A 13,026-nucleotide genomic window follows, 5' to 3' on the forward strand; every position below is an offset into this window, starting at 1 on the left:
TTTTTTAAATACAACTAACATGACTTAGCTATTTTATATTTATTATTTGCTATCAGGTAATGCCGTAATGGTTGCAGTATTATGGGCGTTTTTCTGTACCTACATGGTGGGTACCAAAATTTTTATTCTAAAGGCAATCCCAACATTATATCAATATGAATTATTTTATTGGATTTTGTAATGTTCAGATTCCCTCGCCACGTTCGGATCATCAAGTTTGACGATTGACCGTTCGCATACGGTAATTAAGGCGACTCCACCGCTGAGAACGCTACCACGTCACGATGCAAGCAAGAGATACATGGCAGAAGACTTGGGCTTATATCTAGAACTAGTCTCCATAATTGATGATGATGAAGCCACCGAACTTTGAGGTTGATTAGCTATAGGTCCACAATGACTTCGGCATTAGGAAATTCCTATACAGATCATGGCCATGGAAGATTTTTATATGCTACAAGTTCTGCACCTCAACTAATACCGGAGGCTAGTTTGTTTTAAGTGAAAAGATGATATATATCATAGATTTATCAGCTTCCAGTTAGATGAATGTGTGCGAAGCTTTTTGCCTAAAAATAACAGCTATAACTGTGTGGCCTCTTCAAAATTGGAAGAGGCCATAATCCGTGGATGAGCTGAGGCAGAAGTTAGTGCAGCATCATTTGGTCGGAAGGAGGTGGCTTCCTATAATGACAACCTCCATTAGTAAATATTTCTCTTCTTAATAATATAACATGGGGGGAAGCTTCCGGCTACCTCCATTTTCGCTCAAAAATATATAATAACAATCCGAAGTTGGGTTGGTAACTACGTACGATGGATAAGTTATTTCATATTTTTGAAATACGTTCTAAAGTCAAAGTCATTCATAATATGCAAGGATTGTTTATATTCCTGCTCCATCGACTCATTAAGAAAAGTAAGAGTGATCTTGCCGGAGAATCATTAACCAATTTAAAATGCATTGTCCTTGGCGTAGTGGAATCATTAACCACAAACTGACTTAGTTATCTACTGGACATGTAATGTGACTCAACAAATGTAACATATTTTGAGGGTGCCTAGTTTGGAGGTTGGCACCAAGGATGTAGGTTCAAGTACGTCCTTTACCTGGATTATAGCCAAGATTTCTGATCTTAATTCCGAAAAAACACATGTAACATGTTTCGGGGCTATTTGGTTATGCATGGCATCCTCAAAATAAATGATCATAAAGCTTTATTTTTTGCAAACAAAACTTTCTAAAAAACACAAGAAGACAATGTTTTATCGAACTTGAGCTTCATGACCTAGTCAATTTTGGTGAAGCAAACTTTATCAAGAACAATCAAACAAGTATTTTTTTTTAAAATAAAACTCATTCAAAGTCTGCTATACACCTAATTTAGTACAACCTATCAATCACTTTCTTAATAAACTAGTTATGTACGGCCGAATCTAATATAATGCATTTGATTCAAAATAATATGCTTACTTGTAACCTCACACGAACCTAACATATTATGACTATTGCAAACACGACATAGATAGCTTGTCAACGCATGTGATCGTAGCAATCAACAATTCAACAAGGCGTAAGCGCAGCACACTCGCACGAACAGAGTCTTTCTGCTAACCTCCTTAACTTTCCAATGACTCAACAAAACTGAGTCAACTAAATCATGTTCTTGCCAAAATATGAGTTATTCTTAGGTGTTTTAAATTATTCTTTCAAATCTCTAAATTGAAATTGAAGAATGGATTAATTGAATTTAAATATTTTATGAGAGTAAAGGAGAAACCCACAAGCTTTATAAATTACCGAGATCCAAATTACCGAAAATACATTATCCAAGAATCGAATATAGAATATTTGATTGCCAAGTAAACAAGTATGAGCAATGGAGCAAGCCCCAATTTGTAAGCAAACTTAATTGAAGTACAGATGGCCCAAGGTCTCAAATCCAAGTCTTCCCAATAACAACCAGCCAACTTCGTGTCCCTGCAAAGATCATAAACCAATCTCAAGGCGACATACCGTAGTTTGACAGAACATGGATTGAAGAACGCAAATAGGAACAAGGATCATGACCAGCTTAGCTCATCAGAGCATTATCATATCGTTAGAGGCAAGTAAGTTCTGGGGTTGAAGGCCCGGCAACGTTTGAAGGTAGAGGGCCGTATGGTTTACATGTAGCCCATAAAGTTTGAAGGCATAGGGAATGCTTTGGAGTGGCCCATGCATAGGATCAAGCCTCTCTTGACGCCACGTCGGGCGTGTCTATCCGGAGTTTCCACTGGCCATCTGTTCCTCGTCTTTGTCAGATTTTCTTGGCAATCCTCCAACCAAAATGGGTTTGTTTGTTTTCCTGGAATTTTATCCTTCATAGAAAAATGGACAGAAAAGGAAGATTACGAACCTATTTCTCATAGAAAAATGGTTAAGGAAGCAACCATAGATTTGTTACATGGCTTGGCCTTCATTGTTGAGTGGCAACCGAGCGAGGGGCTGTGAATCAACTATGTTTTTCTTCTTTCTTTCCTTTTTACCTGTCTTTCTTGATTTATAATCGAAAATCTCTGCGATGCGAAATTTGCACCGCAGAGTGCTGTACAATAATCGATGATTGTTGGACCAATGTTGGATACATATATGTATCAAGCCACTATAATGGTTTGATTGTTGGATCTACTCATAAAAGTGAATATGTTTGGCGGCATCTCTTGCATTTTTCCTTAACGCCTCTTTTCAGTCCTAAAATTTTGATTTACGTGCATTAAGAATTTTTATTTCTGATATTGCAATCTGGAGCAGCAAGTTATATTGGACGGGTTAAATGAGTAATCTAGGAAATTATTTCAACGAGCTGCTTCTTAGTTCAGGTAGCCAGTGGCCATGGATTGACCTTCGAGATGGAGTTGCTCGTAGCCGCCTCCCAGTGGAGATCCAGATCGTCCTCCGCCGCGGACGAAAAGGGGAAATGAAGCTCGGACTCGAAAAGAGGGACAGGAGATGGAAAGACGGCGAGCGCATGGCTGTTGGAGACGGCTGTGCGGCGGCTGAGCTAGGAAGATGACCTCCAACTCCAAGATAGATTCACCTCCCAGTAAAGGTCCAGATCATCCTCCGCCATGAATGAAAAGGGGAGAGAGGAGCTCGGACTCGAAAAGAGGGCTAGGAGATAGAAAGATGCGTTGAGAATACGCCATTAGGAGCTTGGACGTAGTTGTTTTCATCGGTCATTGGATCCAAATGGTTACGTGTTCTACATTGCCAACTTCTACTTCTTAGCGAACAATAATAGTTCTCTATATCCTTGTCATGATGAATTTTCTAATATGACATAAAAAAGTTTGCATGCTTGAAATCTACTTCGATTGAGACTTAGACCACCAATTTCTCCCAAGGACTCACTCTTGCTTGCTAAAGAAGATTTTTTTAAAATAAAAAAAAGGGGCCAAACTGGCCACTTGATACATCTCCTGTAACCCGCCGAGAACTGTCCCAGCAAAGCTGGTGCATGCGAAGTAGACCGTAACTACATCTTGTTCCGTGAAGATACACCAATCACATAATCCACCACTACTACATCAACGATTCGGTGGACACACTTGCACGGGCAACTATTAGCGAAAGGGATTTCGTGGCAACCTTCGCTCAGTTATTAAAAACTGCGATCATACCATTACTCAATGATCGATTCTGGCCAGAATCTTGGTCGGTTTCATTCCGCGAACACAGGCTTTGAATTGTTATACTTTATCCATGTCAAATCGGAAATAATTGCTTTCCTTTAGCTAATACGTAATGATTCATAATTACAAGAAATAAATGTGGTTGGTACTTGGTAATCCCTTTTGTTAATCCGTCGTCGCCGTCCAGCTTCACCAAGGACGGGTGGGCCGGGGGAGCAGCTGCAACGCTTGCGACAGCGTCTCCCTGAACCTCGCCAGGTCCAGCGTCAAGTTCTGGCCATCAGTATAAATCGGCCGGCTTACATTGTATCCTTGCCGGTTTATCGACCACGGATCGACGAGCACCGGATTATCCTTGGGATATTTATCATACAACGTGCTCTCCTCCACCGCCGCGTGGTACTCAACGTAGTGCAGCCCCATCCTCCTGGCCGGACGCGCGTAGTATTCCGCCGCCGCCCAGTCCAGCCCCCACGGCACCACCTGCACCACCACGGCCCCTGCCGGCAGGAACACCATGTTGGTCAGCCCAGCCCCGTGCACCCCCATCAGCACCCCGCACCCGTTCACCACCCCGGCGAACTCCCCCACGCTCGACATCCTCGCCGGCGCCGTCACCTCCACCTCGAACCCCACCTTCTTCGCCAGTGCCACCACCCCGTCTTCGTTGAGCAGCGCCCGCGACCTCCGCCGCGAGATGAGCACCAGCACCGGCCTCATCGCCCCTGCCGCACGCTCTCCCTTGAGGCCGAGGGCGTCGTGGAGGAAGCGCCGGAAGTCGAGGGTGGAGACGCCGCCGGGGGAGTCGGAGGTGTTGCAGAGGAGGCTGCCGTGGTACTTGAGGCCCACCACGGCCGCCGGGAAGCAGTGGACTTTCGGCTCGACGGGGGTCGAGGGGGAGGAGGCGACGGCGAGGCTCGCGGCGGAGGAGAGGTGGAGGAGGACGCGGCGGTACTTCTGGGTCCACCAAGGTTCGAAGTCGGCGACGAGAAGTTGGGCGCGGGAGCGGAGGTGGCCGGCGGTGAGGAAGAGAGGGATGAGGACGTCGTTGACGTCGTGGAAGAAGTTGCCGGCGAAGCCGCCTGTGGAGAAGAGGATCGCAGGGAATGGGTGGGTTGAGTCGCAGGGCGGGGGTTTGGAGTGGGCGGCGAGGAGGTGGACGGGGGCCGTGCGCTGCATGGCGAAGGAGTCGGTCTTCCGAGGATAGGGACGGAGGACGAAAGGGTTGAACCCGGGGCGAAGTTGCTGGCCGGCGGTGAGGTAGACGGTGGCGGGGGAGGAGGAGGTGGCCGTGGATATCCTGACGGCGTCTGTAGTGACGCATAGGTCGGACTCGGGATCGGCTATGCAGGATATGCCATTCTGGCTCAGCTCTCTTCGGGCTTTTCCTGCGTCAACATTACCAAAATTTAGCTGTCTTGGCATGTGAAAGTGAAAGGCTGAAGTGAAACATTTTTTTCATCTTTTTTCTTTAGCTCATGGACACAGAGGAAATGATTGTGTTTTTTGCCTTATTTTGTGGAGGCTTGAAATTGATTACTAACAAAATCTTTGACATGCCACAACAACTTGAATTATTATGGAAGGTGGCTTACTTTATTTAGGTGAGTGGCATATTTGACACACATGTTCATGGCTTTTAACTTATAGATTTCCCGCGCATTCCAACAAAATATTTATTCTGAATACTACGCCGTATAATAATTAGGTAGCTATTACGTTTCAATCTATAACTTCATTTTTTTTGATGAAATCCTGGGTATGATAGGCATCTCTATAAAAGGTGAGAATTAAGCGATCTCATGGGATAGGCAGAAATGTCATGTTTATTACAATCATGAATACTTTGATTATCATAACATTATCATTTTGATATAGGTTTTTTCATATATGATACTGGTAAAATTCTAGCTAGGTATCCATTTGAAGGAGCTGATTAAACTAAATGAATTATATTGAGCAGTGATCTAATATATATGATGAATTGTTATACAACCCTCATCTGACAAGCAGTCTTATGTCAAAAATATAATTAAAAAAAAAATACAAGGATGAATACATCATATGTAGATATACAAAAAATTATTTGGTTGGTTTGACATGTCAACATGGATACGAGCACATCTCGTTAGCCGCCTAACATGCTATCACAGAAAATAGATACATGGCATTTCTTGCGAGCCACGCGATTTTTTTTTTTTATATATATATATATATATTTCGTTAAGAAGTTTGTGTAGAATAATTCTGCTCATATGATGAAGAAAGAGGTTCGTATACATGAAAGGAATCATGAATTTCTTACTAGAATTCTTTGAAGCTAAAAGTATTGTCATATGTGATAGTAATGATAGATCTCTAGGGTGAAGTCTTGCATGGTACAAATCTCCAAGTTATATGACAAAAAGTGATACATTACCACTTAAGAGGATTTGTTCGAGTCAAATGCAGGTGACCATAATTCACCTACTTGCATCTATGGAGTGAAAAGCAACAGTTTACTAGTACATCCACCTTGGGACAAAATGGGGTGCTTAGGCAAACGTCATTTCTAAGTTTGAGCAGGCAACACGTGCCAAGGAGCTTATCCATGCAGGCTCTCGCACGCGAGACTTGTCTAGGCCGGCGTACACCACGTTTTGTCCAGACGAAATCGCACGTAACCACCAAAGAGCGATGATTGTGTTGAATGTTGGCTAGCCAGGAAACATCACGAGACCCACCAGTTGCAAGGTGGTCCGGTTTGGGAATTTATTAGCCATTAACGCTACGATGCCGATCACAAACAAGTGTCCGCCACAAATTCCCACATTGAACGGCCAGGATTACATAAATTCCCTTATGGCAACTTTGCGCACTTTAGGCCTATCGCGTGGTCCTGAACACTGCGAGTCGGCACCGCTTCTTTTATGAACGGATTCTATTCCGAGTTCTTTTATACGTCAAGTCAGCTACTCACACGACAAGCCAAACGCCACCACAGCTGAGATAGTTTGCCGCTCCAACTCGTAGCCCGTACTTTACGCACCAAAAGTTTATTCCTTGAGATGACGGCCCTTGAAGGATTGATATTAGCGTAACAATGAAGCACCCGGGTCCATTAATTTTAAGTTGGACGGTTAGTGGGGTTATTCCAATTGAGGCTTAAATGCTGGAAAGCCTGGAATGTTGCTATACACCTACATAAAATTTCAGTTGTTAATTTTAAGTATATAATAATTCAAGATCTCACTAAAATAGTCGAAAGATATTATTTGTGTTCCTTAATTCTGTATAAAAATCTATAATTTATTCAACGAACAACCGATGTAAAATTAAACGCACGTCCACACGGATCCTCATAAAATGGCACGCTTTACCGAATATGTTTGCAATTAGTGCTGACACATGCTAAGTTGGCAACATCAAACATAACAACAGTATCATCTAGTGCTGCTACTCGGCCCCATGTAACCAATTCCAAGCTCGCATGTACAGTGATTTCAACAATAAATCATTTTCATTTGTATCAAGATCATCTTGTCCTCTAGCTCAAGGACCTTTAGCTTGGCTCTCAAAATGATCTGGTTCTGTTTGTCGTCTTGGCTGACATTGGATGGTATATATATATACATATATATGTGATTATGGGAACAGGTTGGTGTTTGATGGTTACGCTTTGTGGGCCGACTTGTTGTGCAAGACGTTGTGGTGGTAGAATTTATTCTAGACTGTATATGGACTCCAGCTGTGTGGATATGCAGAGAGAGCCATAGGGAACGACACAAAATATTTGCCAAAAGGTATATATTTTTCTGCTTGGAGGAATTATAAGGGCGTGGATTACTTTTTGGTAGCACCAACATGACTTAGCGATCACGCTTGCTTGGCCAAGTTTTCAACTGCAAATGATTTCCTCCTCAAATAGTTGCCCCCACTTTTCAGCACGCGACCTTCCCAAGTTATAAAAGTGTTTGCTAATCCTAGTTATCGAGAATGGGGAGCTCTATTGTTCAGAAGCCATCAATGCCCACACTTTTATTGGAGTCAAGGGTCAGTCTTGATCATGGTGGGAGTGCTTTAATCACCCAAAGCTGTGATGGAATGGTGGAGGCCGTCGATCATGAAACTTGGTTTTGTAAGCAAAGATTTGGATTCAAGCTAGGTACATGATCGTGCTTCAGCTGTGGAATGGCAGCCTGCGTACTTGTGTAGCAGAACAAATTGGAGGGTCGAATGATTCTGGATGTCGAATGCAGCGCAGAGAATATATATGAATTCTCAGTTGAGGCGAGGGAATATATGAATTCTGACCCACAATTACACGGTCTTGGCTAATGTTACTACGTGCGAGGTGACTATGCGGCGTTAATGAACAAATTAACAAAGCTTTTCAGCATTTCGAAAAAGCTGACATAGTTGCTCCCTTGCTTCCTAAAAGATTGCTTTCTTGTAGAAATTTGTTTATCGGTTCTCGAGTCGACTTAGAGAGTCGGGTGAAATCTTCCTCACCTTTTTCCTATACAACGTTTTTTTTTTTTTTTGAGAAACTAGCTAGTCTTAGATAATGTTAAAGCAATCAGTCGACATCTAATGTATCTTAATTAATCATAGGAAGAGAGAGCAGTTTGAAGGAAAACCTGGTACTAGTCTCCGCAGAAGAAACCGTGTGAGCTCCACATCGTCAACATTTGTACCGTCGCTTCTTCCGGTCGGTATGAGATTATCGGACCAATGGGGTAATTGCAACTTCCCTTCAGAACCAAAAAAAAAAAAAAAAAAAAAACAAGCAAATCAGAAAAACACTCTTATCAGCTCAATCAACTTCTCATTCAGCAACATTCAAAGAGATTCTTAACGCAGCCTATTCCAAACCCCATCATGCAAACTAATGACTAGTTGCACCTGCGTACTAAATCACAGCTAGCACTAGAAAGAAAGAAAGAATTTGATAGAAGAGTTTAGAGAGGATTACCGAGATGAAGAGATGCGATATTGGAGCGCAGGAAGGTGGCATAGAGCAGAAGCAGAAGCAGGAACCCCAGCACCAGCCTTCTAGATCCCTTGGCCATCTTCCACTAAAGAAAGCCACGGCACTCATTGCGCACTCCTGATAAATACGCATACTGGCTGGGGACAAGAAGACCCCACGAATGATCTCTTGTTGTGGAAGTCTTACTCCAGCCAAGATAAACCCCTAGCTGCAGGTCGTGCCCCTCCCCACCTATCCGTATCCTTGCTATCCTTTTCTCTTTGGACGTCTAGATATGGAGAACCACAGCCAAAGAGGATCGATGCGTGGGCTCACTATTTGTATTTGGTGCATGACAGGGACTCACTAACGATGCCATTTATTCTACGTGCGCTGCCTTTCTCCCCTTAAGTATTATTATTATCGCAACCACTTTTCCATAAAAGGATGCCATCGACCTCACTTGCGTCCCATTTCTCTTGCAAAACGTCCCTGGCGACGGTGACTCAGCTGAATTTGTTCCAGGACTAGTTTATGTGTTAATGTCCCAAGGAAGTTTGGGCTGGGATTAAATAAGGTAGAGGACGATCTTCCATGTTTAAAGATACAAGGATGGTAAGGTGATATTATTTTGAACTAATCTGGATTTGGAAAGGTACCCCAAAACATGTCGCTAGGTTGGGGTTCAGACTTGTGTAGGTGTGCATATTTTATGTGCTAATGCACCAAGGAATGAAAAGGCAGGGAATAAAAAAAGTAGGGGCCGGGCTACTTCTAGCGAGAAGGTGCAGAGATGGTGTGCTGATCTTATGAATTTTTCCTACGTTGGGTTGGAAGTGGATGCAGAAAAGGTACCGTGAAAGATGTGTATCGTAAAATGGCCACCGACGGTGTCTCCTCTCCTTTTCGAGCTTTCGACGGTGGACGTTGGATGGTTTGAGGAGGCCTGGCCCCGTGCTTTTCCGTGATTGTTCGTATCGTCACGGAAGCATCACAAGACAGGCACTCCCTACCAACACGATTCCAAAGGGTTCGCGTCCTATCTTTCGCACCAAGAAAAATAGTTGATTCCTCTTTTGTGACGTCGACTGTTAAGGATGGAACTCTATACATATCTCAAAGCAGTCTGAAAATCTTTTTTTCCCCTCCTATATGCACAGATCTCGAAGCAGTGATCGTATGATTTAACCGAAGATCCATGCAAAGGATGAAAATTTTTTCTTCCATACGAAAGATACAATCCCCATCCAACTAAAAATCATCCAGAGCCGGTCGGCTCTACCGCTCGATCCCCACAGGGAGGGACTAACTGTTGTCTATGTTCATGCAACAGGCAAGCTTTGTAGTTTAAGCACAAATGAGAATCCAAGTCAGGCCATATAATTTAGATAGACCATGTATCCTAAGACGTGATTAGGTCATATCTAGATCTATCTTGACCAGAATCTGATCCGAATTGGACTAGCCTTTGCTTGCAAGGTCAAATTTAAGGAGACTAAATCCAGCATTTTGGACAATTTTCATCGGGAATATCACTTCTATTTGGATATCAATTAAATTGGGCCAGGTTTAATTTTGTCGATGCTATATGGTACCTGCTGTGTTGACGTTTTGAACTGGGAGTCTGGGACCCAAGCGAGACGCATGCATGGATCGGGTTGGACTTACATGGTTCATGGTTCATTGGATTTGAGTCTACCCACTGGAACCATATATAAAACGGTGGCCTAGATCTCATTCGATCTGTCAATGATGATCTGATACATCAGCTCACAAAGATAGCGAAAACAAACCTATTCTCTTTCAATTCCTAGTACCCATCATATCATAGGCGTGGAACCAGTTTGAGAGGCCAATCATCCAATGCTAGTAATTTGGTGCTGATTTTGACTCTGCACGGTGGCTCAATCAAATGGAAGATGGATATGCAACATATATATGCATGCATTTATACTTTTTTTCTCTCTTGTTTATGAGGAACTCATGCATGCATGTGATACTCATTTAGTTTAGATAAATAGATTATAAATCAGATCTTTTTGGTATCTGCGAGTGCATAACAAAATGATTCAGATATCATAGGTATGATGATAGATAAATAACATTCATTGAAAATTGAACCTTTAATAATAAATAGGTCATAGATGTACATATAACTTTCATATCTAGCAAATTTCAAAAATGAAAATAGGTGCAGTTAATTGGATTATGTCCAGCTTGTTTTAGTCCTTTATAGATATCCTATTATCGAGTTCGTCATGCCCCTTAGCATCCCGTTTAAGTTGAGGTCCTTCTTTCTTTCTATTCCAAATTATCAAAAGAATGAATTTGGTTACCGACCCCATATCAAGCTACATATCATGGACCCTTGATATGTAGTATGATATAAGGCTGAGATGAAGATACTGTATTTTTGTTTTTTTTTCCGTAATGTCTAGTATGCGAGTCTGGATGGTTTCCTAAAATTTAAAGTTTAATGTTGTGTGAGCCCATTGGTCCAGGCAAAACCACCATCAAGATCTAGGCAACAAAATCAAAATTTTGCATGGCTTGTTGTAGTATCACATCACACATTAATTAGTAATTTATAGAGGATTTAAGTCGTTGATTTTCTACAAAAGCAAGACTAGCCCATATAAATTAAATCTTGAGTTAGGCCATCCTTAACTCGGTCTTAGTTTCGGAAAGTCCAATTGCGCTTGGGTTAAAGGATGTGCGGGCCGAATTAAGTAGGGTGATGCCGTACGCCAATGGTTTGTCATCTAAAGACTATGGGGCTGTTTGGTTATTAAATTTTACTAAATCCAGTTTATAAGAAGCGAATAAAATGGACGAGTTTTATGAAGTTTTTGTTTCGTAGTTTTTTGTGAAAAATATTTTGCCAAACTGATAGTTTATAAAATCTAAAAAAAATGAGTTTTACGAAAAAAGGCCTCCTTATTTTTTTTCCATAAAACTTTGTTTTTTTTTTTTGGTGAAAAAATAGGAGGGGAGGGGAAGGGGCAGAACCCCACCCGTGTAGCAGCCCCCACTGGGCCCCCCTTTCCACCAGAAAATATTTGATGCGGGTCGCAAGTTTCCGCGTGCCTTCTCTAACCCATGAGAAACTCCACTGGGCTATCCACGTGTGAGTACGTTACCCCAGCGCCATCTCAGTACTGATGGAAGGAAAGCATATTTACACAGAGCCATCCAGGCATGGGGTATACGGTCTCCTAATTTAATCGACGTCTGAGCGTTTCGAATCCGAACAACTTGAATGGAGTCCAAGCCCCTTTACCACCAAGGATGGCAAACTTTGTTTTTTTTAAGGCGGCAACAAATTCAAGCGTCATGATGTGAGGATATGCATGGCTGTGGTGAAGGTGGGCAACTCGTCCATATTGGTGTTCGCCACCATCTATACACTCTTATACGCTGCAACTTCCGCATCATCGATGAAAGCGAGATCTCATTTTTAAGTATTGATCTCTTGATCAAATTTTCGAGTTCACAAAGTCAATAATGAGAGAGAGGTAGGAAGACTTTAGAGGGCTGCCCTATGGGAGCAGCGTGAAAGCTCCCAAAGTGCCCGCCAATATTGTCAAGCCCATCGTTGTTGTAGTCTACGTCGATTGCAATTTAGGCCTCGAATTGCAGCGAAGGGTAAATTCTTAAGTCCAGATTTCGCTTCGCTTATTCCTTTGTTTTTTTCTTTTTTGATCTTGGAGTGTTTTAACAATTGACTTGGGAGCAGGCTATTAGGGGTTCCTAGAGCCTATAATTACAACAGAAAATTTGGATGAATAGTTAATTGGCGACAACACTCTATGAGTTCTTTAGAAGTACAGAAAGGGTGACAACAGGATAGAAGAGGGGACAAATGAATGTTATGAATATGTTTGTCGGGAGCAAGCTCGTCGAAATTGCATCATAAGCAGTTGAACATTAATAAATTTGCCATGTTATTTTTAAAATTTGAGTTGACCTTTGTGCAACATTTGTGGCTTCTCTGATTGTTGCAACGGGCAATTGTTAAAATCATGGCAATCAATTGCTTTGACAGACTGAATGTCATTGGCTTTGTTAATCATTATCTACTTTGTACCTTATATTTTCACTCTACTTATTTGATTTTAGAATAAATTATAAAAATCTTCTAGAGATGAGGAGTAAATTATATTTATACTCAATAGTGTAAAAAACCGACACTTCTCATCCGAGATTTATTTTTATTCAATACTTTAATCTATAACTTAACAGAATATTAGTCAAACCGTTAATTTTTAATAGGACTAAAATGTTACGTCATTTTTTTTAAATGATCAAAATAAACTTACAAAAATCCTTCTAAGGTTTATGTTTATTATATTTATACGCAATATTTTGTAAAACCTACACGTATACTAGGGGTGACAATT

General features: G+C 41.8%; 1 protein-coding gene across 1 annotated transcript; it reads right to left on the minus strand.

Annotated features, from left to right (window-relative positions):
• Positions 1-3,400: 3,400 nt before the first annotated feature.
• Positions 3,401-8,896, minus strand: LOC103704408 (alpha-1,3-arabinosyltransferase XAT3-like). The gene is made up of 3 exons (XM_008787676.4): positions 8,630-8,896; positions 8,295-8,408; positions 3,401-5,063 (listed from the first exon to the last, which is right to left on the minus strand). The coding sequence occupies exons 1-3, from the start codon at positions 8,724-8,726 to the stop codon at positions 3,865-3,867; spliced, it is 1,410 nt and encodes a 469-aa protein (XP_008785898.3). The 5' UTR covers positions 8,727-8,896; the 3' UTR covers positions 3,401-3,864.
• Positions 8,897-13,026: the final 4,130 nt, after the last annotated feature.

This window comes from Phoenix dactylifera, chromosome 8, assembly GCF_009389715.1.
Source record: "Phoenix dactylifera cultivar Barhee BC4 chromosome 8, palm_55x_up_171113_PBpolish2nd_filt_p, whole genome shotgun sequence".
Lineage (NCBI taxonomy): Eukaryota > Viridiplantae > Streptophyta > Magnoliopsida > Arecales > Arecaceae > Phoenix > Phoenix dactylifera.